This window comes from Quercus lobata, chromosome 4, assembly GCF_001633185.2.
Source record: "Quercus lobata isolate SW786 chromosome 4, ValleyOak3.0 Primary Assembly, whole genome shotgun sequence".
Lineage (NCBI taxonomy): Eukaryota > Viridiplantae > Streptophyta > Magnoliopsida > Fagales > Fagaceae > Quercus > Quercus lobata.
Window position 1 is genome coordinate 62,669,674 of NC_044907.1, and position 25,882 is coordinate 62,695,555.

General features: G+C 34.3%; 1 protein-coding gene and 2 long non-coding RNA genes across 3 annotated transcripts; all 3 read right to left on the minus strand.

The window, feature by feature from the left end:
* Positions 1 to 2,337: 2,337 nt before the first annotated feature.
* Positions 2,338 to 3,137, minus strand: LOC115987466. Its single transcript, XR_004091094.1, has 3 exons — positions 2,996 to 3,137; positions 2,810 to 2,894; positions 2,338 to 2,679 (listed from the first exon to the last, which is right to left on the minus strand). It is a non-coding gene; the product is annotated as an uncharacterized LOC115987466 (long non-coding RNA).
* A 200-nt stretch (positions 3,138 to 3,337) lies between these two features.
* Positions 3,338 to 4,754, minus strand: LOC115985555 (zinc finger BED domain-containing protein RICESLEEPER 2-like). The gene is made up of 2 exons (XM_031108495.1): positions 3,419 to 4,754; positions 3,338 to 3,372 (listed from the first exon to the last, which is right to left on the minus strand). The coding sequence occupies exons 1-2, from the start codon at positions 4,752 to 4,754 to the stop codon at positions 3,338 to 3,340; spliced, it is 1,371 nt and encodes a 456-aa protein (XP_030964355.1).
* Positions 4,755 to 5,092: 338 nt separating this feature from the next.
* Positions 5,093 to 6,115, minus strand: LOC115983845. Its single transcript, XR_004090272.1, has 3 exons — positions 6,058 to 6,115; positions 5,203 to 5,270; positions 5,093 to 5,114 (listed from the first exon to the last, which is right to left on the minus strand). It is a non-coding gene; the product is annotated as an uncharacterized LOC115983845 (long non-coding RNA).
* Positions 6,116 to 25,882: the final 19,767 nt, after the last annotated feature.

Here is a 25,882-nt window from a genome sequence, read left to right on the forward strand (position 1 = left end):
GCTGTGACAGGAGACATTGGTTTTGGGGTGTTAGCTCTTCGGCCGAGCCCCTAGAACCATCGATGCGGCTGAAGCTACAAAGTGTAGCCCCTAGTAAAGAAACATAGCCCCTAGTGGAACTTTACGCTAGAACTCGACAACCGACCGCTAGAAATGACAAGGAAACTGTCTCGACCTACCGCCTATGCCAACACACAAGCCTCCCCACAGACGACGCCAATTGTAAGGACTCGATTCGTAACAAACCGTAACAGTGTTGGGTTCGCATGTAAAAAGGCCCAAACAATATCATTTGTAGAGCGTGGGTTTGAAAGGCTAGGCCCTAGTCACCAGACGGTGGGTTTTTAGTGGTGTTCAGACATGGTTTAAGTAGTATTCGCCCTGGGAGTCGCACTCTTGGAGGCGGGCTGGGAGGCTCTAGTTTTTGGCCATTTTTTCCCCAGCCCCCTTCTATGAATTGCTTACTTTTCCTTTTATACTAGCCTGTGTTTTTTTATCCTTCGTTCACGTGTAGGACCGACATTCCAAGACTGATATTTGTCCCATCAGCCCATACCCAGAGTGGTTGGGGGTGATTGTAAAAGCTGAAGGGTGTGGTTCTGTCAGGTGCAAAGTATTGAATGGCAGTAAGGGCAGCTTTTCTTGGTCGTTATACTTTCCAGCGTATCCTTCTCTATTGACCCAGATATTTTAGATTATTTTCCAAGTTGGTCTTATACCGCTTTTGCCCTTCTTTCCAGTGAGACCTCGGACATGCCGAGGACTAAATCGCTCTCGGCTGTATCCTAAGACTATTCCGTACTTGTATTGCCGAGCATGGGCCATAACCTTCCTCGGCTTGGGCCTTTAGACCCCAATGAATAAATGGGTCTGGCCCACGAATTATTGGGCCCCACAATAAGTATTCTAAATCAAAAGTTTTTGAGATAAATTAATTTTAGAGAAAATATACATATAAATTTTTATAAGCTAAAATACCCTTGAAGTTTATCAAGTGATCATTTTGGGTTTCTAAAATTTCAAATGAACAATTTTGATCCTTGAAGTTTAAAAAATTAGCATTGTTGATTATTCTGGTACCTTGTTAATCCTATTGCCTATGTGGCTAATGAAAAAATGATGTGACAATTTTTTAGATGATGTGGCAATAACTTTTATATTAAAAAATTCACATCAATATTGCCACATCAAAACTGAAAAACCCATGACCAACAAATGCCCAAACCCGTATAAAACGGGTCTTCCCAATTCAAAATCCCTTTGGAGCGTTCAATTGCAATGGACATGTGTTTGAAGAAGGAGACACTTTGAGTCTATACAGTGTACATTGTGCTTGAGAAATTGCCCAAAATCCTTGGCATTCATATTACTAGATAGTGATAGTCTATAGACTCGGGCTGTCCACGAGTCGGGTCGGCTCGGGTTTGGGCCTGACTCGAACTCGACCTGACTGGATCGGGTTATAAAAAATTTGACCCGAAACCGACCCAATAATGGGTCAGACCCGACGGTTCGGGTCAACAGTTGAACGGGTCGGTTTGGTCAGTTAGGCGGGTTTGGGCCGAAATTGGGCTAAAATTGTGAATTTGCATAATTTTTTTTTAATTCAACTTTTGACAGGCCTTTTGGGCCCAAATTAATGGGCTTACTACTTTTAACAAAGATTTATATCATTAAATCATATATATATATCAAATGGGCCTTTTTTCACCTCCTTTATTTCAAATTGGCCCATTACACAACTTTGAAACCTTTGGGTCTCTAGCCCTTCAGTCCAAATTTAATTTTCTAGCTCACATCTAATGACAAAAAAATACAGTAAATATATAACAACACAACCTGGGTAATTGCAATTTGCAAGCACATAAAAAACACATGATATTACTTTCTAACCACCTGTTAAAACTTCACAATACAAAGAAAATTTTTCAAAATGCCTATAACATTATAGGACTGGGCAGCAAAAGCACAAGAGGAGGCCCAAAATTTTATAGGCATTAACATGTAAACCCCTGTTAAAACTTCTCACAATACAAAGAAAATTTTTCAAAATGCCTATAACATTATAGGACCTGGGCAGCAAAAGCACAAGAGGAGGCCCAAAATTTTATAGGCATTAACATGTAAACCCCCTGTTAAAACTTCACAATACATAACTTACATGTAAACCTGGGCAGCCTATTAAACCTACCAAGTTGTGCCAACCACTCATACATGTAAGTTATGTAACACAACTAACACAAGCCAGCAAACAAATTCTGACAAATAATTCAATCACAGCCACACCAAAAGTATGGCAACAAACCAGCAAACCAGCAAACAAATTTTAACAAATAATTCAATCACAACCACATCACAAGTGTGGTAACAAAAGATAATAAGAGCATCTCTTGCAATATTTCCATAGAGTTAAAGAAGGCAGAAAGTGTGTAAAGCAGTAGCTAGCTATACTTAGTTACAAACTTCCAAAAAATAGCTTTTCTAAAACATTTAAAGAGCAACTACTATATAGAGTTTAGTCCATGACTTATAGAAAAGAAAGCCTATTAAACTTAATAAGTTTTCTTTCCTATAAGCAAGAGTTAATTTATCAATTATCAGTTAGAAAAGCAGTGTCCAAAAAAACTTTCAAATTGCATCCAAAAATCTGCCTCCTATACAAAATGTGTGTCCTTCCTCCTACAAGAAAATGGGCAAAAAGATATTTATCAATAAAAAATATAAGGACAAGACCAACAAATACAGAATAGTTATAACAAAAAACAATAGAGAAAGCAGAACCAAACTCAATATAAGGGCAGAAACTTACCCAGTTTTTGATTAGTCATCAATGTTAATTGAGATACCTTTGCTTGAGCTTGAACTTCCACCACCTCTTGCTGCTTGACGTATAACTAGAAAAGAGAAAGAAATGAAGACTATTAGATTAAATTTCATTTGCATAAGACACATTTAATAGCACTTAATAGACAAAGTTTGGAAGTTAACATATTACCTAAATCATGAAATTCATCTTCCAAGACCTCTACCTCATCTTTTGATTTGCGAAAAGAAATTGGAACCAAGGCTTGAAGCCAGTCTTGTGCACAAACCAGATTTTGAACCATAAGTGGGGAGAGTGAACTCCGAAATGGATCAAGTATGTGTCCTCCGGTACTAAACGCTGACTCAGATGCAACAGTAGAAACAGGTAAAGCCAGCACATCCCTAGCCAATTTGGACAGCACTTGATATCTATCTGAATTGGCCTTCCACCACCCTAATATCTCAAATTTCACATCCCCTCTTCTACTTTCACAATTTTCAGCCAAATATTTGTCAATCTCATTGCTACACCCTATGGACTGCTCAGCCTCCAAAAACCGATCAAACCTAGAATTAACCATCACATATGGATCACTACAACCTATTGACTCACCTTCTATGTGTGTCCTCTCCCTCTCACTTGCTACTTGTACATTTGATGAATCAAAACGAGAATAAAAATCATACAACTTGACCAAGGCACCCCTCACCAATTCAACCATCACATCAGCCACTTCATTTCCATAAATTTCAGAAAAACAGAATTTCAAAAACCTCAACTTCTTTCTTGGATCAAGAATCACAGCCACATACAAGAGATGATTCATTTTATCCCCTTTCCCCCAATACTTATCAAACTTAGATTCCATTTTAGTTGCCATGTTTTTCAAGAGGTGGTTTTGTGATTTACTTAAATTGGAAATATTCTCTTGAATGACAAACATCTCATCAAAAAAGGTGTTGGCAGTAACATACAAAGAACCTGAAAACTTTTTTGTGGCATTGTAAAAAAGCTTCAAAAACCCCACAAATATCCTACAATTTTGAAAATCAATACTACTAGGAGATCCCATACCACCACTATTCTCCTTGTTCATAAAGTATGAACAATAACTATCATCCTCAAAGTCCATACGTATGAACACTTTTTCAAATTTTTGTGCGGTTTCTAACATGAGGTAGGTAGAGTTCCACCTAGTTGGTACATCTAGACAAAGAAGAGACTTAGACTCAATACCTAATCTCTCCACAAAACCCACAAAAGTTTGATTCCTATTTGGTGAGGACTTCACATACCTCACAGCTTCACGCACCTTTGCAATGGATGCATCAATTTCTCTCATACCATTCCCCACAATCAAATTTAGAATATGTGCACAACACCTCATGTGTAAGAACTCATGTTCTAAAACAGTCCCCTCCCAATCTTTAATTACATTCTCCAAAAACTTAATAGTGGCACCATTTGAGCTAGCATTGTCCACTGTTAAAGTGAATATGCCATTAATACCCCACTCACGCAAACACAACTCAATCTTTCTACCTATGGTCTCTCCCTTATGGTCTTCAACTTGACAAAAATTCAAAATTCTCTTATGTAACTTCCAATCATCATCAATAAAATGACTTGTAAGGGACATATAACACAGATTTTGAATACTCGTCCATGTGTCTGTAGTAAGACACACCTTACGACCCTTCAAAGCCCCCCTTAGTTTCTCTCTCTTAACACCATAAATGCTAATCACATCCCTAGCTATAGTTTGACGAGATGGGATATCCCTAATTCGCAACTTAGGTTGTAAGGTTGTTGCATATCTTTGAAACCCATACCCTTCAACAAACCTAAAAGGCAACTCATCTATTATAACCATTTCAGCAAGTGCCTTTCTAGAAGCCTCAACAGTAAAGGCTGTCGGTACAAGCTGAAACCCTTCCTCCCCATCCATTTTAGGTTCAAACATTAAGGTTTGTTGCCCACTAAGTATCTTTCTATTAGGGTTTTTAACACAGATAGGTGTATGATTCAACAAATTAGTAGTACCATGCCCCTTACTATCAGCTAGATAAGTTTTTTGACAGTAATTACAAACAGCCTTAAAATGACCATCACCAATATCTACTTTTTCAAAATGGTTCCAGGCAATAGACTTTTTCCTATTAGTACAGACATTGCCTTTACCTTTAGGTGGAAGTGGGGGAACCTCAGCATGGGTAGTAGGTACAGCTTGGGCAGCTTGGGCAACAGGTTCAGTTGTGACAGTAGGTGTTGCTTAGGAAGGGGATGCAACACTTGAGGGTTCCATAACCTATAAACATCAAATTTATAGATTAGCAAACAACCATAAAAGTAACACACAAACAATAACAAGAAGTTAAAAGAGAAAGAAAGGATACCTCAAAGAACTCTCAGCTATCAGGGATTTAACCTTGAAAAGGAAGCAAAAAGCCTAGGATTTCAACTCCTGTATAAAATTAACATTTCAAAATTTTAAGTTAAGAAAGCAAAATGAATCAAACGAGTAATAAAATACAATCACATACTAAAATAAGAATGTGGATTTCATCTTTTTAAAATAGAGGCTCATCTTCTTCTTTTTTATACAGTGAAGATGCAAGTACATTGATCATAGAAAACGAAACAAAACAAAGAATAAAACAGGCAGATAAGAAAATAAAAATGTGTTTGGATTTCATCTTGTTAAAATAGGGGTTCATATTCTTTTTTTACAGTGAAGATACATGTATATTGATCATTAAAAAAAAAAACAAACAAAACAAGGAATAAAATAGGGCAGATACAAATCACACTCAGAGCACTACCATAATGAGTCAAAGCAAGAAAATGATAAACCCAGGGAGCACTAACAAATCACACACAGAGCACTAACAAAATGATAAACCCAGATTGGGCAAAAAAAGAGGAAATAACACATATTTGCTGAATGAAAATAACACTCAGTAGCAGATCACAACATTAAAGAACACATATTTGTACAAGGTGAAATGAAAATTAGATTCCTTATAATGCATTTAACAATCTAATTGCAAACAAGAGTTTCAATGCAATTAAGTAGCAGATCACAACATTAACAAATAAAATAAAATAAAGCTTAGCAATTTCTAGCATCAATGAAGAACGGATTATACCATACAAAGGACTGAAAATCATCAAGCTTTCCTCTTTATTTGCCGAATCACAAACACAAAATACAGAAAAAGAGGGATGAAATAGGAAGGAAGAAACTTTACCTGATCTGAGACTAGGAAGCCGAGTCTGAGAGGCTGAGTGTTAAGGAGTAAAGGGATTTATTTGTTTCAAAATAAAAATAAGAGATTTAGAAATCACTAGAGACTAGAGAGACTAGAGAGCAGAGAGAACGTAGAACACTCGGGAAAAGTCCAATTTATAAGAGAGAGATATGAGGGAAAATCTGATTTTGATTTTGATTTTGAGAAGTGTAGCCAAGTTGAGTCTTGAAACCCTAAACTATGATTCATGAACAGAGGCATGGGAAAGATCAAATCTGAGTTTGATTTGAAGGGTAGCCGACTAGCCATTTGGGGCTGGACCAGAGATAGAGAGAGAGAGAGAGTGAAGCCTGAAGAGAACTAGAGGAAAGTGAAGACGGAAGAGAGTTAGTGAGGAGGCCGAAGACTAGAGAAGAGTGAAGAGACTTGGAGAGTGAGAGAGAGAAGGCCGGACTCTAAAGTGTTAGTGAAGACTGAAGAATGAAGGGAAAGTTTAGGATTTTGGAAAGTTTAGGCTTTTAGATTTTTAGTTCCAATTTTAGGCTTTTAGTTTTAGGCTTTTGAGACTTTACAGAGAGAGAGAGAGAGAGAAGGCCGGACTGAAGAATGAAGGGAAAGTTTAGGTTTTTAGAGTTTTAGTTCCAATTTTAGGCTTTTGAGTTGAGACTTAGAGTTTAGTTTTAATTTTTTAGCCATTCTGAAGACTTAGTTACTTTGGGCAGCTGGTGATTTGATGTTTACTTTTTGAGTGGAAAGAAATTTGTGGTGCACAGGTGCCGTGTGGTTCTCAATGAGGCAGAAACAACAGTGCTCAGTCTTGTCCATTATCAGTCCACTGACTCCTCAGTTCACGTGATTTGCCCCTGGATCAGAATTTTTTTTTTTTCTTTTAAAACTTCTGTCGGGTCGGTTTGTACGGGTTTTTAAACCCTTAACCCGCAACCCGAACCGAATATTCGGGTTTCCTGAGAGAAGGAACCGAACCCGACCTGCCAAGAGCTTCAGGCCGACCCGTTGGGCTTCGGGTCGGTCGGATTCGGGCGGTTTGAACGGGTCCTGAACCCATTGGACAGCCCTACTATAGACTATAGTGTGTAAATGATGTGACAATTTTTAGATGATGTGGCAACAACATTTGTATTAAAAAATTCACATCAATATTGCCACATCAAAACTGAAAAACCCATGACCAACAAATACCCAAACCCGTATGAAACGGGTCTTCCCAATTCAAAATCCCCTTGGAGCGTTCTCTTGCAATGGACGTGTTTGAAAAAGGAGATACTTTAGAGTCTATACAGTGTACATTGTGCCTGAGAAATTGCCCAAAATCCTTGGCATTCATATTACTAGATAGTGATAGTCTATAGACTATAGTGTGTAGTACCCGTAAAACTGAAACTAAGAGCACATTTGGTACAATGAACAGAGACTACATTAAGAATAGTAATCTTTATTACCAGGAATAGAAGATATTGTAAACTATTACTATCTATAAGTTTTGTTGTTACTGTTAGGTACTAAATATTTAGATATTAATGTTTAGGTTCTAAATGTTTCATGTGTTGGCAAATGAGTATATAAACTTGTTTGGAAATAGATTTTAGTGTCTATGACATATTTTAGACATGGCTAAAAGTGCTACAAGTCAAAATTCAATAACGTACAAACTGCAAAAAGCATTAGTGAAAAGTTGACTAGCTCAACTGATCAAGAGAATGCTTCGATTAATCAAATTGCAAACTACAAAATTTTAATTAAGCCTGTTATCCCATTAAACGTTTAGGGTTTCAATCTAGAATTACTTGGTATAAAAGGAAAACCCTAAAGCACTTTTTTTTTTTTTTTTTATTAAATGTCTTGGAGAGCTACTCTTTTGAGATCTAAGAGGTTTTGTACCTTCTACTCTTTGAAGCATCTACCAAAGATCACACTTGTAGACATCAAAATTTTATGGTGTATTCACAACCATCCAATTGTTCATGATCAGATATTTGTGATCAAGTTAATCTTCAAATGATTATGCGGATGATTAGCAAATGAAATCAAGCCACGTGGCAGCATTAAATGAAGAAAGCCACATGGCAACGTCAAAAGACTCATGGAATGTTCTTATTAAATGCAAGACCAAAATTATGGTCAAATTTGAATTTAAATTCAAAATTTGTAATTAACTCTTAATAAATGCTGAGAGAAAATTCCAAATTAAATATTATTGAGTTGCCTATAAATAGAGACTTCTCACATAAGTCTGTCTCATACATCATATAGATTTTAAAGATTCGCATTCCTATATCTTGTGCTTCTCTCTAATGCAATCTACCCTTATGTTCTGTTGTTCCTTTATGTTCTTTTTCTCTCTCTTAGAACTTAGACATGGCTCTTAAGAAAAGTTTAGCTAAAAAGTCTACCAAGGGTGCCTTTTCCTCTAGGGAATCCTTTAATTCCACTAGATTTCATACTATCTGACTTCTAAAAGTTTGATAGCTTGATTAAGTATAGATCTATGTGAAGTGAGAGAGTGGTTGTCTTGGATAAGCTTAGTCCATTTTTAGGCAATACTTTAAGTCTAGGTGCTGGTTGTCTATTTGTTCTGGTCTATCACCTCCTCCTGTAGTTATTATTAGGAAATTATACTCTAATCTCTCTGTGCATGCTGCTGCTACTGGTGGTCACTTCTTGACTACCTGGATTAGGGGTTTTGAGTATCAAATAATCCGTAAGGTTGTTTCTGATGCCCTTTCTGTGCCAGTTGTTCGTAATCCTGATTATTCTTTCATTGACCCTCCTTCTCTAGATGATGTTGTGTCCCTTCTGTGTGGAAGGAACACCTATGACTTAGGATGATGAACCCAAGCTTGATTCTAATGAGCTTACTAAGGAGAACTGTATTTTCTATAGGATAGCTTGTCGTAGTATCCTTCCCTTGACTCACATTCATACAATTACTACTGATAGGCTACTGTTCCTTTTTGCCCTTGTCACTAGTGCTTCTATTTGTCTCTCTTATCTTTTTATTCAAACCATTGTTGATATCCACAGAAATACCTCTAGAAAACAAAACCTCTTCTTCCAGTGTCTATCTTAAAAATTTTAGGGTTTCCAAGTTTTAAGTGTTCCCTCTCTTCTGAGCTTATTCATTAGATTGAACCTATTGAAGCAACCTTTCTGAAGCAGAGTAGAGTACAGAAGACGACTCCAGCAAAGCCAAAGGCTAGGGATAAGAGATTAAGAGTTGATCCTTCTCAAGAGGATGTGCAGATTGATCCTTCTATGGATCCTAATGTGGTAGTCAACAGATCAATTGGTAATTAACATCCATTTTGCACAAAATTTGGCATGCATGTTAATAATATATAGAACATGTAACATAGTAATAATGAATATAGAAATTTAGAATATCCAAATCGGTACACCCTCACGACCATTTGAAACTAAAATATTATAGGAACACTAAGCAAATACTAAAAAAGAAAGAAAGCCACCCCATCTCAGTAGGACATTTATTAACATGCTAACTTGCTAAGTACTAGGAACATGATGATCTCCATTTCAAATCCTCTGCTAAAGAGAATGAGCTGACTTTATTTTATTGAAGTAGTTGGTTTATTGGTTTTCTTTAATTCTGCTTAGGGTGACAATTACTATTTGTTTGTGGTAACATGTTGGTTAACCAGGGCTAATATTTAATATTCAAATCCAAACGTTTGTTAATTTTATAGATTTTGTTTGCTTAAAACAATCCCTTGTCCAAGCTTTTCCCCTTGGGAGAGACAGACAGCAAGAGTATATTATTATCAATATTACATTTATAAAAGTAGCTTGGGCTAGCTTTCCAGCTTACTAGTATACTCAAAAGTAGAAAACCTTAAACATAAAGTTATCTTTAAATTGTACACTGCAGAATTGTGTATTGATTTCCCTGGCAAACCCAGTAGATCCAGGATCGACAGGCATAACTGGAGTTATTACAGCTCAAGGCAGAGGTTCCCAGGAAGAGAATACTGGCTTTGCATTCACCAACTGCACTGTGGGTGGCAATGGAAGAGTATGGCTAGGTCGAGCATGGAAGCCATTTGCACGTGTTGTTTTTGCCGACACATCAATGTCGGATATCATTGCTCCAGAGGGTTGGAATGATTTCAATGACCCTGCAAGTGACAAGTAAGAACCTATGAATTGCAACATATATATATATATATATAATTTATTTTAAGAATGGTTTCTGAGTCCAATTCAATTGAAGTACTAATACAATTGTTGTCTGATTTAATTGTCAAAATGTAGGACTGTATTCTTCGGAGAATACAATTGCTCAGGTCCTGGTGCAAATATGACCATGAGGCCTCCTTATGTTATAAGACTCAATGACACACAAGCTTCTCCTTTCCTTAATGCGTCTTTTATTGATGGGGATCTATGGCTTCAACCCTACACTTAGGCCTATTTACTATGATAATATAATTGTCTAAATTTATTTTCTCATTTTTATGTGGAAGATCTCAATGGAAATGTAACAATAATAATAAAATGGCCAGTTAATATAACATCAATTGAGTTAAACTAATTTCAGCTTCCTAAAAGATATGGTGAATGCCATGCTCATTAGCTCTAGTCTTCCTTCCAACATATGGGGGGAGGCTATCCATTATGCATGTCATGCATTAAACAGAGTCCCACATAAAAAGATTAGAAAAACTTCATATGAATTATGGGAAGGACGTGCACCAAACTTAGGGTACTTTAAGGTGTGGAGTTGTTTGGCAAAGGTTGGAATTCCTGAACCACATAAAGAAAATATAGGTCCTAAAGCCAAGGACAGAGCCTTCATAGGATATGCACAAAACAGTCCTGCCTATAGGTGCTTAGTATTGGAGACTAACACCATAGAGGAGACTAGGGATGCTGAATTTTTTGAGCATATTTTTCCTATGAAGAGAACAAGACTCACTAATGAATCCTCATCAATCATACTCCAAGTGAGATCAAGTTCAAACTTAGATGAACAAGAGTTAAGATGTAGTAAAAGACCTAAAAATGGAACCAATTTTGGGCCTTATTTTGTCACTGCTTTTCTTATTGAAGATGACCCAAAAACTTATCAAGAGGCCATGAAATTAGTAGATGCAACCTTTTGGAAGGATGCAATCCATAGTGAGTTAGAACCAATCATGGCTAACCATACATGGGAGTTAGTACTCACTAGAGGGTGCAAGACCATCGGTTGCAAATGGGTGTTTAAAAAGAAATTAAAAGTAGATTGGACCATAGACAAATTCAAAGCTAGACTAGTGGCAAAAGGATATACGCAAAAAGAAGGGATAGATTACTTTGACACTTATTCACCTGTGACAAGATTAACTACAATTAGGAATCTAATTGCTATGGACTCAATGCATAAATTGGTTGTGTCACTAAATGGATGTCAAAACAACATTTTTAAATGGTGATTTAGATAAAGAAATTTACATGAACCAACCAGAAGGTTTTGTGGTTCAAGGACAAGAAATAAAGTGTGTAAACTTAGAAAATCATTATACGGTTTGAAACAAACTCTCAAACAATGGCATGAAAAATTTGATAACACTTTAATTTCTAATGAATTTTTTGTGAACAAATCTGATAGATGTGTGGATAATAAATACTCTAGTGATAGTGGTGTTATCATATGCCTATATGTGGATGACATGTTAATTTTGGGAACTGACATGGATGTTAAAAAGTACTAAAGACCTCTTATCTTCAAACTTTGATATGAAATACCTTGGAGAGGCTGATGTAATTTTCGGAATAAAAATCATTAGAAATAGTGAAGAGATTACACTTTCCCAATCACACCATGTTGATAAGGTACTTAAAAAATTCAATCATTTTAATTGTGACCCTATGAGAACGCCATATGACCCAAGCATACATTTAAAGAAAAATAGAAGGTCCCCTGTTACGCAATTTGAGTGTGCTAAAATTATTGGTAGTGTGATGTTTCTAATGAATTGTACACACCTTGACATTGCATATGCTGTTAGTAGACTTAGTAGATATACACATAATCCTACCTATGAACATTGGAATGTACTAACTTGTCTCTTGAGATATTTGAAAGGCACCTTGAATTTGGGCCTTACATATACAGGTTGTCCAACAATATTAGAAGATTATTGTGATGAAAATTGGATATCAGATAATGATGAGACCAACTCCATTAGTGGATATGTTATCACCTTAGGTGGATGAGCTATATCTTGGCAAGTCTTCTAAACAAACTTGTAATGCTAGATCAACAATGGAGTCTAAGTTTGTTGCTTTAGAAAAGGCAAGTAATGAAGCTGAGTAGCTTAGAAATTTACTTACTGGTATACCAAAATGGGATAAGCCATTACCATCAATATCATTGCATTGTGATTCCCAAGCTGCAATTTCGTGTGCAAGAAATAAAATTTATAATGGGAAGAAGAGGCATATACACCAAAGACATAATATAGTGCGGCAACTCATAAGCAATGGTGTAATTGCCATGGAATTTGTACGGTCAGAAAAGAGTCTTGTGGATCCCCTAGCCAAAGGGCTAACTAGACAATTGGTCTATGATATACATCGAGAGGGATGAGACTTAAGCCCACTGAGTGAATCACCCATGATGACAACCCAACCTATGTCAACAAAAGGTTCAATGGGCATCATGGAGAGATTCAAGATAGCACTATTATTGAGATTGAGATTTCACTGTCCCTCCCTATGGTGTAGATAGTGCTTACTATCAAACTAGTGAGGTTGAGTTTAAGACTTTCAATGAATTCATAGCCTTTATGGGTGGTGTGTGGTAGGACACACTTGATGAATTCAACTACGTGAGTGTGGAGGTAGGGCCACCTCCTATGAGAGTGGTGGCAAACTCTCTAGAGAACTCAGGAAAATCCAAGTAGGGTGCATCGTCAAAATGTACCAAATCGAGAACTCGTCCAAGAATTCACAAGCAAAGGTGTTCGTATTCTTGTGGTTCATGAAACTGGTTCAAGATTTTGTGAACTCTAGAATACAAATACCAAGTTTTGATTCAAGTCCACAAGACATCAACACTATTTCATCTTGTGATTGCCCAATTTTTGAAAATTCAAATTTTAAAACATGTGGGGGATTGTTGGGAATGTTTTAAAATTATTGGATGAATTTAAAACTTAAGCCCATGAACTTTGGTTGGAAAGCTCAAGCCAAAGCTCTAGAATATTCCTACAGGCGTGTGAGTTGTTGGCATCAAACAAAACCCAAAATTTTCTCTTCTTTCCTTAGCAACAGGTCAGCCAGCACCTTCCCCACTTTTGTAGAAAATACACAATGGTTGTGGCATCAATGGGAAACAAAAACTCCCCCAATTTTGTCTTTCTCTTTTCACCCTTTTTTCCCTTGACTGCTTCCTTTTAAGAGCCTAAGAGTGTCAAATTTTATATAGAAGATTAGTTGCTAAAGATTAGAACTTTACTTTGATACTTTTATCCTCTGTCTTTTACTAAAAAATTTCTCTTGGGCATTTGTGACAAGTTTGAACTCTGTTTGTGAGTTCAAACTCATGGAGAGTGGCTGTCTGAGTCATTTGCACCGACAACTTTATTCCAATGAAGGTGAAATCACTTTTTAAGGACAGTGGATTTAGTTTCATGCCTTAGCGATAAGTTTTAGTTAATCCTTAATTTATACGTCTTTGCTCTTGTCTATTTTGTTTATAAGTTAATCTGAGCATATCTTGTTTTATCGATATATTATTGATATTGCCTTGTAATTTTGTTAATTAATTTGAGCAATCTTCAACACTATATTTCCAACACAGACTGCAACGAATGGTTTCTGAGTCCAATTCATTTGAAGAACTAATACAATTGTTGTTTGATTTAATTGTCAAAATGTAGGCAGTATTCTTTGGAGAATACCATTGCTCAGTTCCTAGGGCAAATATGACCAAGACTCAATGATACTCAAGCTTCTCCTTTCCTTAACGTGTCCTTTATCAGTGAGAATCAATGGCTTCAACCCTACATTTAGGCCTATGTACTATGATAATATAATTATCTAAATTTTATTTTCTCATTTTTACATGGAGAAGACCACGACGCAAATGTAATAATAATTATAAAATGGCTTGGTTGATATAATGTTAGGGACATAATTATGTAATCGGCTAATCCTTTAAGAAAACGCAGTTTACTTGTAATTGGGTAGATCTAGGATGGGTTTAGTATTTCAAGAAACAAGTGTTCAAGTTTAGTATTGAAGTCATGCAAATCTGACAAAGAAACAAGTGAAGGAAATATTGTTCATTAAAGCTCGACAAAAGTCTCGACAAAATCCTTTCTATCGAGAATTATTACTAAAGCTTGACACAAGTTGTATCTATCGAGAATTATGAAATCAGGTTTTCCAGATCTGATTACACGCATATCCTTGAGTATTTATGTAGGGTTTCTTTTCTCATAACCCTAGACATATATAAGGATTAGTTTAAGAGCCGTCACAAGGTGATGCAAGGTGTTGCAAAAGAATAATCCATGCATATTGTGACCGGAAGCAGAAATTACTGTAGTTCATCATATTCTTTGTAGAAGGTATTACGACTTTACGCCATGGGTTTTGTGACCAAGGAGCTTGCTGATCTTCATTGTTGATGAACTTAAGAACTTTGCTACCAACAATCTTCCTAAAGTTGGTGTGTTAGTCACGTACTAGGATCTGTGCATCATTGGTTAGTCACGTACTAGGATTCGTGCATTGAACAGAAAGATTGCCGCTACAATACAAGTCCAACTGGGTATTGGGGTAAGGGTTCAACTAGGTTGGTATTGGGTACTGAGATTCCTTTTACTTATAATCGCTTGTGATTGATAATAGTGGACTCTCGTGAGTGGTGACCTTAAATTCACCCAGTGGATTTTTGCCTCAATGGTTTTCCCCATTCGTAAACAAATCATCTGTGTCAAATTTAATTTCCGGCATTTAGTTATTTGGTGATTTGTTTGTGCCACCATGCTATTGCATGTAATTTGACTAATTAATTAACTTGGATAATTAATTAATTTGCTAAGGGGCCAATTCATTTTAACCTAACATATAACACCAATGGAGTTGCATGGAGAAGACCATAATGCAATTGTAATCTATGACATCCAATACTCTATAATGATTACTCTTATTACTAGAAGAGTTAAACTAACATCAATTTCTTAAAATAACTTGTTCATTAGAATTATACACATTTCTTGTGATTTTGATGAATTCCTTTCTTTATAAGAAATTAGAAAAGTTCATTATCAAAGCTTGTGATTTGTCATGTGTGTTTGTGTCAAGTTCTAAAAATGACTTATGGCATTTTGAGGTTAGATGACACTCAACAAAGAAAAATAATATGTTTTGTTTTACAATACTATAGTTTAGTGGTGGAGGGGAGATTCTAACCATATACGCTACTAGGAAGTGCCAATTGAGGTACAACCCTTGTGTGAAATTTTGTACTTTAAGCATGCCAAATCAAATTTTATCACTAAATTTTTCTAACGACACACTTTTTTTTTTTTTTTGGTACCAACTCAATGCTATCTAATTATGATTTAATGACGATTAAACCATAATCAAACTTTATGATGCACTCTCAAAAATGGTTAAGAATTTTGGCTAGTTTCTCATTGTTTTTGAGATATATTGCTCTTTTCAAGTCCAATTTTGGCTTCTAAGTAATCATTTTATGGAAATTTCATGACCTTTCGCATGGGCTTAAATTTGTGACGATCAGATGATCAAAATTTTGGTTAAATTGCCATCAAACCTTGGTCAAATAGTTTAGGAGGATGGATTTGGTCATAATTAGATGAAATTTGATTGTCAAGTGAATTTTAGAGGGTTTTTTTTTTTTTTTTTTTTTTGAGAATCGAATTTTAGAGTTCATTTGACTGTTAATCAAAATAGGTCATAATTTTGGAATTTTGGCTCTTAGTGTCCGTTTGGGAACAGTTTATTTAGCTGAAACTGAAAACTTTTTATTGAAAGTACTGTAGATAAATATAAAAGTTAGCTGAAATTGTACAGTGGGACCCATGAATAGTACCAAAATTTGCAATGGGACCCATGAATAATAGCAAAAATAAGCTGGCAAAAATAATTAATGTCAAACGTACACTTAAATCATCATATTTGGACTCAACACAAACAAGTGGGCTCTGAAAATTTCAGGCGGTAAAATGGTCTTTTATGAATTTGATGTGCTGTCAATTTGAAATAAAGTGCCATGAAGATTTATTAGAGCATCTCCAATAGCTTATCTAAAATTTTGTGCTGTTTGAAAGGTGAACAATGATGTTTGCCTTTTACATGCCTACTTTTTGAAATACATTTTCCAACGGATTCTCTATCCTTTCTCCATCTCATTTAAATATTATTTCTTCATTCTTTATTTATTTTTTCTTTAATATTTTTTTATCTTTATTTATTCATTCCCAACATCTATATTTTTCAAATTCCTAATAGCTATATTTTTAAATTTCCCAACAGTAACATTTTCAAATTTTCCAACAATTATATTTTCTCAATAGCCTTTTTTTAAAGGGTCATATTTTTAAAAATGATAATATTTCTCAATAGTCATATTTTTCAAAAAAGGCTTGAGAAATTTCAAGAATAACATAGATTTGATAAATGAAGAGTAACATAAATGAAGAGAAATTTCAAATTACAATAAAGACTAAAGACATAAAAATTAATGCGAGCATAAAACTTAAAATTAGATGATTCTACAATTCACTATATCGTTGCCGCAAGTGCTCAACATGATCCAATTGGAGTTTAGAATGAGTTTCTCTATTTCTAATTTTTTCATGGGCTGCAATGAATGTTGTAAATTGACTAAATTCTTCTGTAGGCTTGTGGGACACTATTGTAAGGATGCTTTTAGGCACTTGTTCATAATCAAAGTCTTCTACTCCATTGGCATCACATTCATCTTCAGTTATCATGTTATGCAATATTATGCATGCCTTCATAATGTAATCAAGAGCTTCTGTTCTCCAAAGATGTGCAAGCCCATGAACAATTGCAAATCGAGCTTGACACTCCAAATGCACGCTCTACATCCTTTCTTGTTGACTCTTGAGTTGTAGCAAAAATACTTCTCTTTCTACCTTGGGGAGCTGGGATTGTCTTTACAAACGTGGACCATGGAGGATATATACCATCAATAAGATAGTATCCCATTGTATAATCATGACCATTGATTAAGTAATTCACTGAAGGTGCACGGCCTTGAGCGAGCTTGGTAAATATAAATGAATGGTTTAACACGTTGATGTCATTATGAGACCCAGGTAACCCAAAAAATGCATGCCATATCCAAAGATCATATGATGCTACTGCTTCCAAAATAATTGTTGGCTCACAACTATGACTAGTATATTGACCTTTCCACCCCGATGGACAATTCTTCCATTTCTAGTGCATGCAATCAATGCTCCCTAACATCCCTGGAAATCCACGCCTTTCACCAAGTCTTAGCAACCTAGCAATGTCATTGCTATTTGGTGACCTCAAGTACTCTGTAGAATAAATATCGACTATGGCTTCAAATTTTTTGAGACTCTCTATTGCAGTGCTTTCCCCAATTCTCACATATTCATCTGTAAAATCTGCCGCTACTCCATACGCAAGCATCCTTAGTGTGGCAGTCATCTTCTGAAGGGAAGACAAATCAAGCACTCTGGCAACATTTCTTTTTTGAACAAAATATTCAACTTTCTCTTCTAGATTAAATTTAATACGTAGAAAAAGAGAACGACTCATTTGAAACCTCCTCTAAAATACGTTAGGAGGATATACTGGTGATTTTGCAAAATAGTCTTGGAAAAGTCTTTGGTGGCCTTGCTCGTGATCACGTTTGATGAACCTACGGCCCGGAACAGAACCACAATGTGATGTTAATGCCCTCTCTCTTTCTAATCGTTCTTCTTCCAATGCAAGAAGCGCAATTATCTCAAAATCATCATCAAAATCAAAGTCATTTAGAAGCATATTACGTTCATAATTTGTATTACGACCCATGGAACAAATTTCCCAAGTTGCTGCCACCAAAAAAACACACAATTATTGCAACATGCATGAATAATTCACATATCGATACTTAAAAAAACCATGCAATATTCACACATTAGATGTTATGTTTAGGATAGATTATACTTAGAGAAGGCATATGCCATTCTTTGGTCAACTAGCACCTGTTATATGGAAAGATTAAATTAGCACCTCTAATATGGAAAAATTAAATGACAGCAACTCCTTTCAATGTTTAGACCTAACGGCTACTGCAGAAACCAAGTCAACCAACATCTCTAATATGGAAAGATTAAATAGAGCAAATCACTCTAAGAAGCATACCCCACATGTAAGCACATATCTTAAGAAACCAGAATTCAAAGTTACAACCACTTTGTATTAAAACCATCAACAAATGCCAAAGTTAAACATAGGATGTTGAGATTATCAATCCAATCGATCAAGAAGAATGTAGCTTATGTAGTAATCTATCAATGCATCCAATAGTCCAATACTAAAATATAAATGTTTCAAAGACAATTCTATATCTCAAATTTTATGACCAGTATTCAATAACAAATAAAAAGGTGCTCTAATAAGCAATGCAAATGTACAAATATAAGCCTCTATATAAGCAATGCAAATATACAAATACAATTGAAATGAAACACAATGAAATTTAATAAAAACAAAGCATTAGAAAAATACTTTGTTGCCCGTGCTCCACTTATTAAGTATATCAGGAAAAAAAATCATGTTTTATAAAAAAAAGCCTTCCATATTAGTTCTTAAACACACCTATGTCTTCTCTATCAAACAGTTGATGTGCAATAGAGATAAGACCAAAATTTTTATTAGAAAATAAGAAACTTTAAGGGAATCAGATTAGTTTATTGACTCTAATAAGATTAATTAAATAGAAAAATAGAGATAAGATCAAGAAATAGAGTGAAAGAGAGATAGGGAGAAAAAACCCAAAACCTAAACCTAGATAGTGGTGAAGAACAATAGCAAATCATTCAAAACCACCAAATCATCAACTCGTACAATAAACTAATAAATTCAAACATGACAAAAACCCTATAAAATCAAAATTTTGGGTACCAATATTCAAGGTTGAGCTAATGTTTTTAGACCTCCATTCTTCGTCACAGGTGGTTGAGTGAACTTCGATTGAAAGCCACAATGCAAGTCATTTTGTGAGAGAGAGCAGCGATGATGGGTTGATTTTGTGAGAGAAGATTTTCTGAATAGAGAGAGCTGCATTGATGTATTCTGGAGAGAAACCAAGAGCACAATGGAGAGAAGGAAAAGAGTTTTGATGAGAGAGAAAGAATAGTTATTTAATATGGTTGGGTAATTTTTTTAGGATAAAATAAACTTATGGAGTTGCTACAGTCTTTTCTATATCAAGAGAACCACTGAAGCAACTTCAAAAAATATTTGGAAAAGTTTTGCATTTAGAGAATCTGTTGGAGTTAATTTTTAGGGTTTGCTCTCCAAAAAATAGATTTAGCTAATCTACTAGAGATGCTCTTAAGGTATTGCATTAGATCCCGAATTTTTACCTCCACCTTCTCTCTCCTCTATTGAAAAAAAATCTTTTCCTTAGCGTCAAAGAAGTGGAATGTGAACATCTAGTTTTGAAAAGCTTCAAAACATTTTATTTTAGTATTTTATCATCAAAATTGTTTTTTTTTTTTTTTTTTTTCACTTGGTTTGGTGGATTTGATAAACTTTTGTCCCTATATATTGTTTTGGGATGGATTTTTGACATAGTTAACATATATTGTTTTGGGACGTAGAAATAGATTGGAATAAAATAAAATGGGGGAGAAGTATAAAGTTTTTAAGATGAATTTTCGCTGTCCAACTAGCATTGATGACGTCTTTTGGTGAAAAGTGCGCATGATCCTCCATATATCATCGCTGCCGGTCTCCATAGGGAAGTGCTGCATATGATTTGAAAAGGCTACAATAAGAAGAGTAGCTCCATCTCCATCTCCATGTGTTTGGTTGGTGTTTTGGAGGAAATATGCAATTTAACATGATTCTTGAAACATTTTCAATAGTAAGTGCTTTTTTGAAACTATATTGTAAACTAGCATCTCGAGTTTTAGAAATTCCAGTTCGGTGACAAAAATCGAGCTTCTAAAACTCAAATTCTACGGCTGGCGTAGAACAATTTATCTACATGGAACTTGAGTTGAAGAGACTCAAGTTCCATAGAAGTAGATCTGAAGAAGGAGAAGGAGAAGGAGAAGGAGATGAAGAGAAGAAGATCTAGATCTAAAGAAGATCCGAAGAAGCCAAAGAAGAAAACCAGATCTGAAGAAGAAGAAGAACCTGAAGAAAACCAGATCTGAAAAAGAGGAATCTGAACTTGAAGAAGAACGTGAACTTGAAGAATTCAAGAAAGACTCAAGTTCCATGTGTATTTTTTATTCCACATCAGCTTACCATCACTTGCAACTCAAGTCTAAGAGACCTAAGTTCTACATTAAACTCGAGTTTTAGAGTCTCGAGATGCTAGATTGCTAAATAGTCTTACAAACTTAACAACTAACTAAAATGTTCCAAAAGTATTGCTAAATGTAAAAAGTAAATCCAATATTTTGAAGATTTCACTTTAATTGTCACACTCACCGTCATATTCTTGAGTAAATTGTCGACAACTACAAAGTAAAACTATAAGATATATAAACTGATGGGAGAGACGAGTGGTGTTAATTTCGGTAGAGATAGACACAACGATGTGGACAATAATTTATTATTTGTCATGGCATCTAGTAAAAATAAAAAATTAGGACAGTTGGCAAATCTACAATATTTTCACAATAAATCTTACTCCATAACTTGTTTATGTTTTAGTAACAACTTATTACTTAGGATTTATTGTGAAAATGATGTAAAAATGTTACGGATATCGCATTTCTAAAAAATTAGTCATTTAAAAAAGAGAAGTGTTACATCCATAATATTTTCATAACAAATTATAGGTGGTAAGTTGTTTTTGGCTCTAATTTGAATCTGTGACTTAAACTACTTTTTTGCCTACATGTAATAACTAACACGTAGCAGTTAATAACAACTTATCACTAAAAATTTGTTATGAAAGTTTTGTAAAAATGTTGTGGACATAGTATTTTCCATTAAAAAATGTGTAACTTTTATGGAGTTAATTTATTAATTATTTTAGAAGATTTTGTAGAATTCACTAGAATCCATCCCTTAACACAATATTATTTTCTTTTATTGCTTTTATGTTTTGTATAAATATGAAATTCTACAATTATGATAATTATTAATGAGATGGGTTCAAGTTACACCTGGTGTAATTCTATAAAAGTTACACATTTTTTAAACCATTGATTTCCATTAGATCTAATGGTTAAAAACATACTAGTGCCATGTCAAATTATATATTATTAAGTCATTAAATTATCTTCTAAAAATAAACAAAAGGTCATTAAACTCTCACCCTCCACCGTTGTCTTCTTCTTCTCTCTCTCATATGCTAGGACGTTCATGAACTCCTCCAATGGAACCAAATAACTCAACAAGTGATAAGGCATTAGCATTTTTCATCTTTTCAATTAGATGTGAATGATATACATCTATGTTGTGAGGGATTTCACAATTTGCTCCAATACCAATGGGCTTGGTATGCGATCGAATGCTATAAAAGATATGTGGCCTCTCATCCTTCACCAATTGGTGGTTGGATGGATTGGTAAGGCACACGGTCCGACAAGTGGTATCAGAGCCAAGGTCATAGGTTCGAGTCGTTGGAGCCGCATTGTGAGGGAGGGATTGTGAGGGATTTCACAATTTGCTCCAATACCAATGGGCTTGGTCTGCGATCGAATGCTATAAAAGATATGTGGCCTCTCATCCTTCACCAATTGGTGGTTGGATGGATTGGTAAGGCACACGGTCCTACATATGTAAATAGATTTGTTGGGAATAGGCAACAATTGAATTAATTTGTTATTTGACAATTCTCTTGAAGAAAACAGATATGAGTAATAAACAATCTTCACTACTTTAGCAAACTAACTGATTTATTAACTTTATTTTTTTGTGATGGGCTTGTACTGTTTGTTGACTCTTTAGTATTCCTAATAGAGAAGTTATGCCCTCCACCCAAAATCCCATATGAATATACTGTAGAGAAGATGTTGCAGTCTACTGGCTGTTACATGTTAGACGATGTTAAATCTGAGATTTGGATAGCTAGTACTTCTAATAAGTCTTTTAAAAGGATCTTCTAGATGTTGCATGTTTTTAGATCTGCTGCTTGTACCACAATAAAAGTACAATGTATCGATTACCTTGTTAATTTATTTGGTTCATTGGAGGAGTTCATGTCCAGGCAGATGAGAGAGGTAGAAGAAGAAGACAACGTGGAAGGTGAAAGATTTTAATGACTGTAGAGCATCACCAGCAGACTCGGCATCTCCAATTTTTTTTTTTTTTTTTTAAGATTTGCTACAGTAGCTCTCCAAGTATGGAGATCACTGTAGCAATCACTGTAGCATATCTAAAGAATATTTCTCCTTAAAATAATACCAGTTGAATTAAAAAAAAAAAAAAAGACTTTTTTCTCTTTCCTCCCTTTCTCTTTCTTCTTCACTCTCTCGTGCTTCTCGATCTCAATGGTTACAATCTAAAACATACCACAATCAAAACAAAAACCCAATCGAAAGATTTGAAACACAAAAACAATCTTTCTCATAAGCCTAATGAAATCTGAACAATAAAATAAAACTAATCAAAAAAAAAAAAAAAAACCATGTAGAACGCCGATCTGACCAATATGGTGATTAAGCTGCATGTTCTTAGAAGTGGGGAGGACTCTAATCTTTGTTCTCTACCAGTGATCTATGCGTGTATGAAAGAGAATTTGTTTATGTGAGATTGAGGGAGAGAAATTTGTGTGTGTGTGTGTAAGAGAAAGAGAATGAAAGAGAGAGGGAGAAGGGTAGAAATGTTCTGGAGATAACTAGAAAAACAAAAAGTCAAACAAAGAGTGAAGATAGATATGGGGGGTAGGTGTACGTGTGTGAAGGAGAAAAAACAAGAAAAAAGAAAAGAAAAGAAAAGACGTATGGATGAAAAAAAAACTAAAGAAAGAAAGGAAAATAATATAAGGAATAAGAAATCAAAATTGAGTAACATTACTACGATATTTTCACAATAAATTTTAAGTGACAGATTGTTATTAGTTGATATTGGTGAGTAAAAAAATAATTTAAATAGTGGGTTCAAATTAGAACTAGTAACAACTTTCCACATAAATTTTGTTGTGAAAGTATTGCGTAAAATGTTGTGAACATAACACTTCTCACTGAAAAATATAGTTATTAAAAAAAGAATAAATGATGATTAAAAAAAGAATAAACAATGAATGAAGAAATAATATTTAAATGAGATAGAGAATCTGTTGGAAAGTGTATTTAAAAAGGTGAGTAGGTAAAAGCTAAATGTCATTATTCACTCTCCAAACAGACAAAAATTTGGAGATGTTGCTGGTGATGCTCTTATGTTTATTTTTAGAAGAAAACTTAATGAGTTAATGATATCAAGTCTGACATGGCATTAGTGTTTTTTTAACCATTAGATCTAATAAAAATCAATGATCTAAAAAATGTGTGACTCTTATAGAACATATAATTCAACGGTTAGATTTTCAAAATATTAATTTAATAACAAGTTATTGGGTGATGTAACATTACTTAGAGTTACACCACTCAATATTTTTTAATTGGATTCGAATATTGACAAATCTACCGTTAGATTACATTATCTTCATATATTCTCTATGCTTGAAAAATTTTAAGGTGATCAAAGATTAATAGCTATATCATCAATCAATTGTTAAAATTCAAGTTTTTGTAGTTTAAAATAATGCATAAAAGATGAGTTTATGGATCAAATAGTAAATAACATCCGATTAATATGAAAATTGGCACACATGTTAAGAACATATGGAACATATAATTCAATGGTTGGATTTTCAAAATATTAATTCAATAACAAATTATTGGATGGTGTAACATTGCTTAAAATTATATTAGGTGTAACTTGAACCCAACCCTTATTATATTTGTGTTTCTATATGGTATATTCAAGCATTAAGTATTTATTATGATTTTTTTGAGAAGATATTTTATTATGAATTTGTTTATACATGAAACCATATATTCTACCATTAGGTTTTGGGCCAACAAGACTTTAGGATTGAATCCCCTAATCCGTGCTAGGAAGCACATCAGCGTCCATCTCCCTTCGTATTACTCTGGGCGCATAAGTTCTGCCATCCCTCTTACACATTTTTATTTTATATATATACATATTCTACCATTTAAAAAAATATAATGAGCTAAGATTCTAATAGAGGTTTTAAATATCAAATATAATTAAATTTTAATTAAAAACCTATATATATATATATATTAATAGGTAAAGTTTAGAGAAAGTTCAATTAGAATTTGAAATTAGAATCCAATTTTGTGTCATATGTCTAAATTTATGTGGGGATCACACTATAATTATTCACTTAAGTTTGTATATGTGTCCACTTAAGTTTTTTAATTTTTGTGCCAAATGAGTTAATAAATGCAAAATACTAAGAATCTAAATTAATGAACTATAAATTTTTTTTGGAAATTACACTTTGCCTACCTATAGTTTGCCTGAAAAACACTTTGTCTAACTGTATTTTAAAAATTAGCACTTTACCTACCTGAGATTAGCTCTGTTTATCTTTCATTATCCACATTTGTTAAAAATAAGGGTAAATTTGTATTTTCATTATCTTTTTATATCTCTCTCATCTCAAAACATAAAAAACTAAAAAATTAAGAGAAAAGAAAATCTAAAAGATAGATTTTGTAAAAATTAAATAGGTGGTGGCAAACATAATATTATAATTTATAAAGATTAACGTTAATTACTCTTTTGTCCAATTTATCTTCATTTTTCTAACCAGCATGCAACCATGGATCCTGTAATCCATCTTCAGCAACTGTAAAGGCTCTCATTGGGATACCCGGTGTGCTCCAAATTAATTGACAACCTTAGGGTCCAATATCCTCTTCTTCCATCACAAGTGAAACAATTTAGCAACCGCTTCAGCGAATTTATAGCATCGTTATACCTGCAGAAAAAGAAAAATGTTCCTTCAAACCTCTAATAGTACAGCTACATGCTAATTTGTTTATAGATATTTTGTAAAATCAATTAATTATTGAAGGGACGGTGCTACTGGGACAATGCCCCCAAAGATTTAATAGATAGAAAAACCACACGTGGACAAAGTGTAATTATTTTTTTAACCAATTACTTATATTCAATAAATATTACCATACGTTTTATCTTATTAAAAATTAGGAAAAAAATGATCATAAATTGTATTAAATTTAGGTAAGAATTTTAATATGTGACTAATTATGTTTACTTAAAAATTTTTTTTTGACTAATTATTTATATTTTTATATAAAAAAAATTGTGTTTAATTTTAAATGTATCTATATGTATGGATGTGTTACATCTATTTTTTTTTAATAATTTGACTAATTATTTATATTTTATAATAAAAATTGTGTTTAATTTTAAATGCATCTATGTGTTTGCATGGGTTACATGCTAGTCAGGATAATTTTTTTTGAGAGATAATTACAACATGCTGTTAACCTCGTAACTCGAACCCTTTCCCCTCTAGACCCCTAAGCACTTTGTGCATGGGGAGGTGCTAATTCAG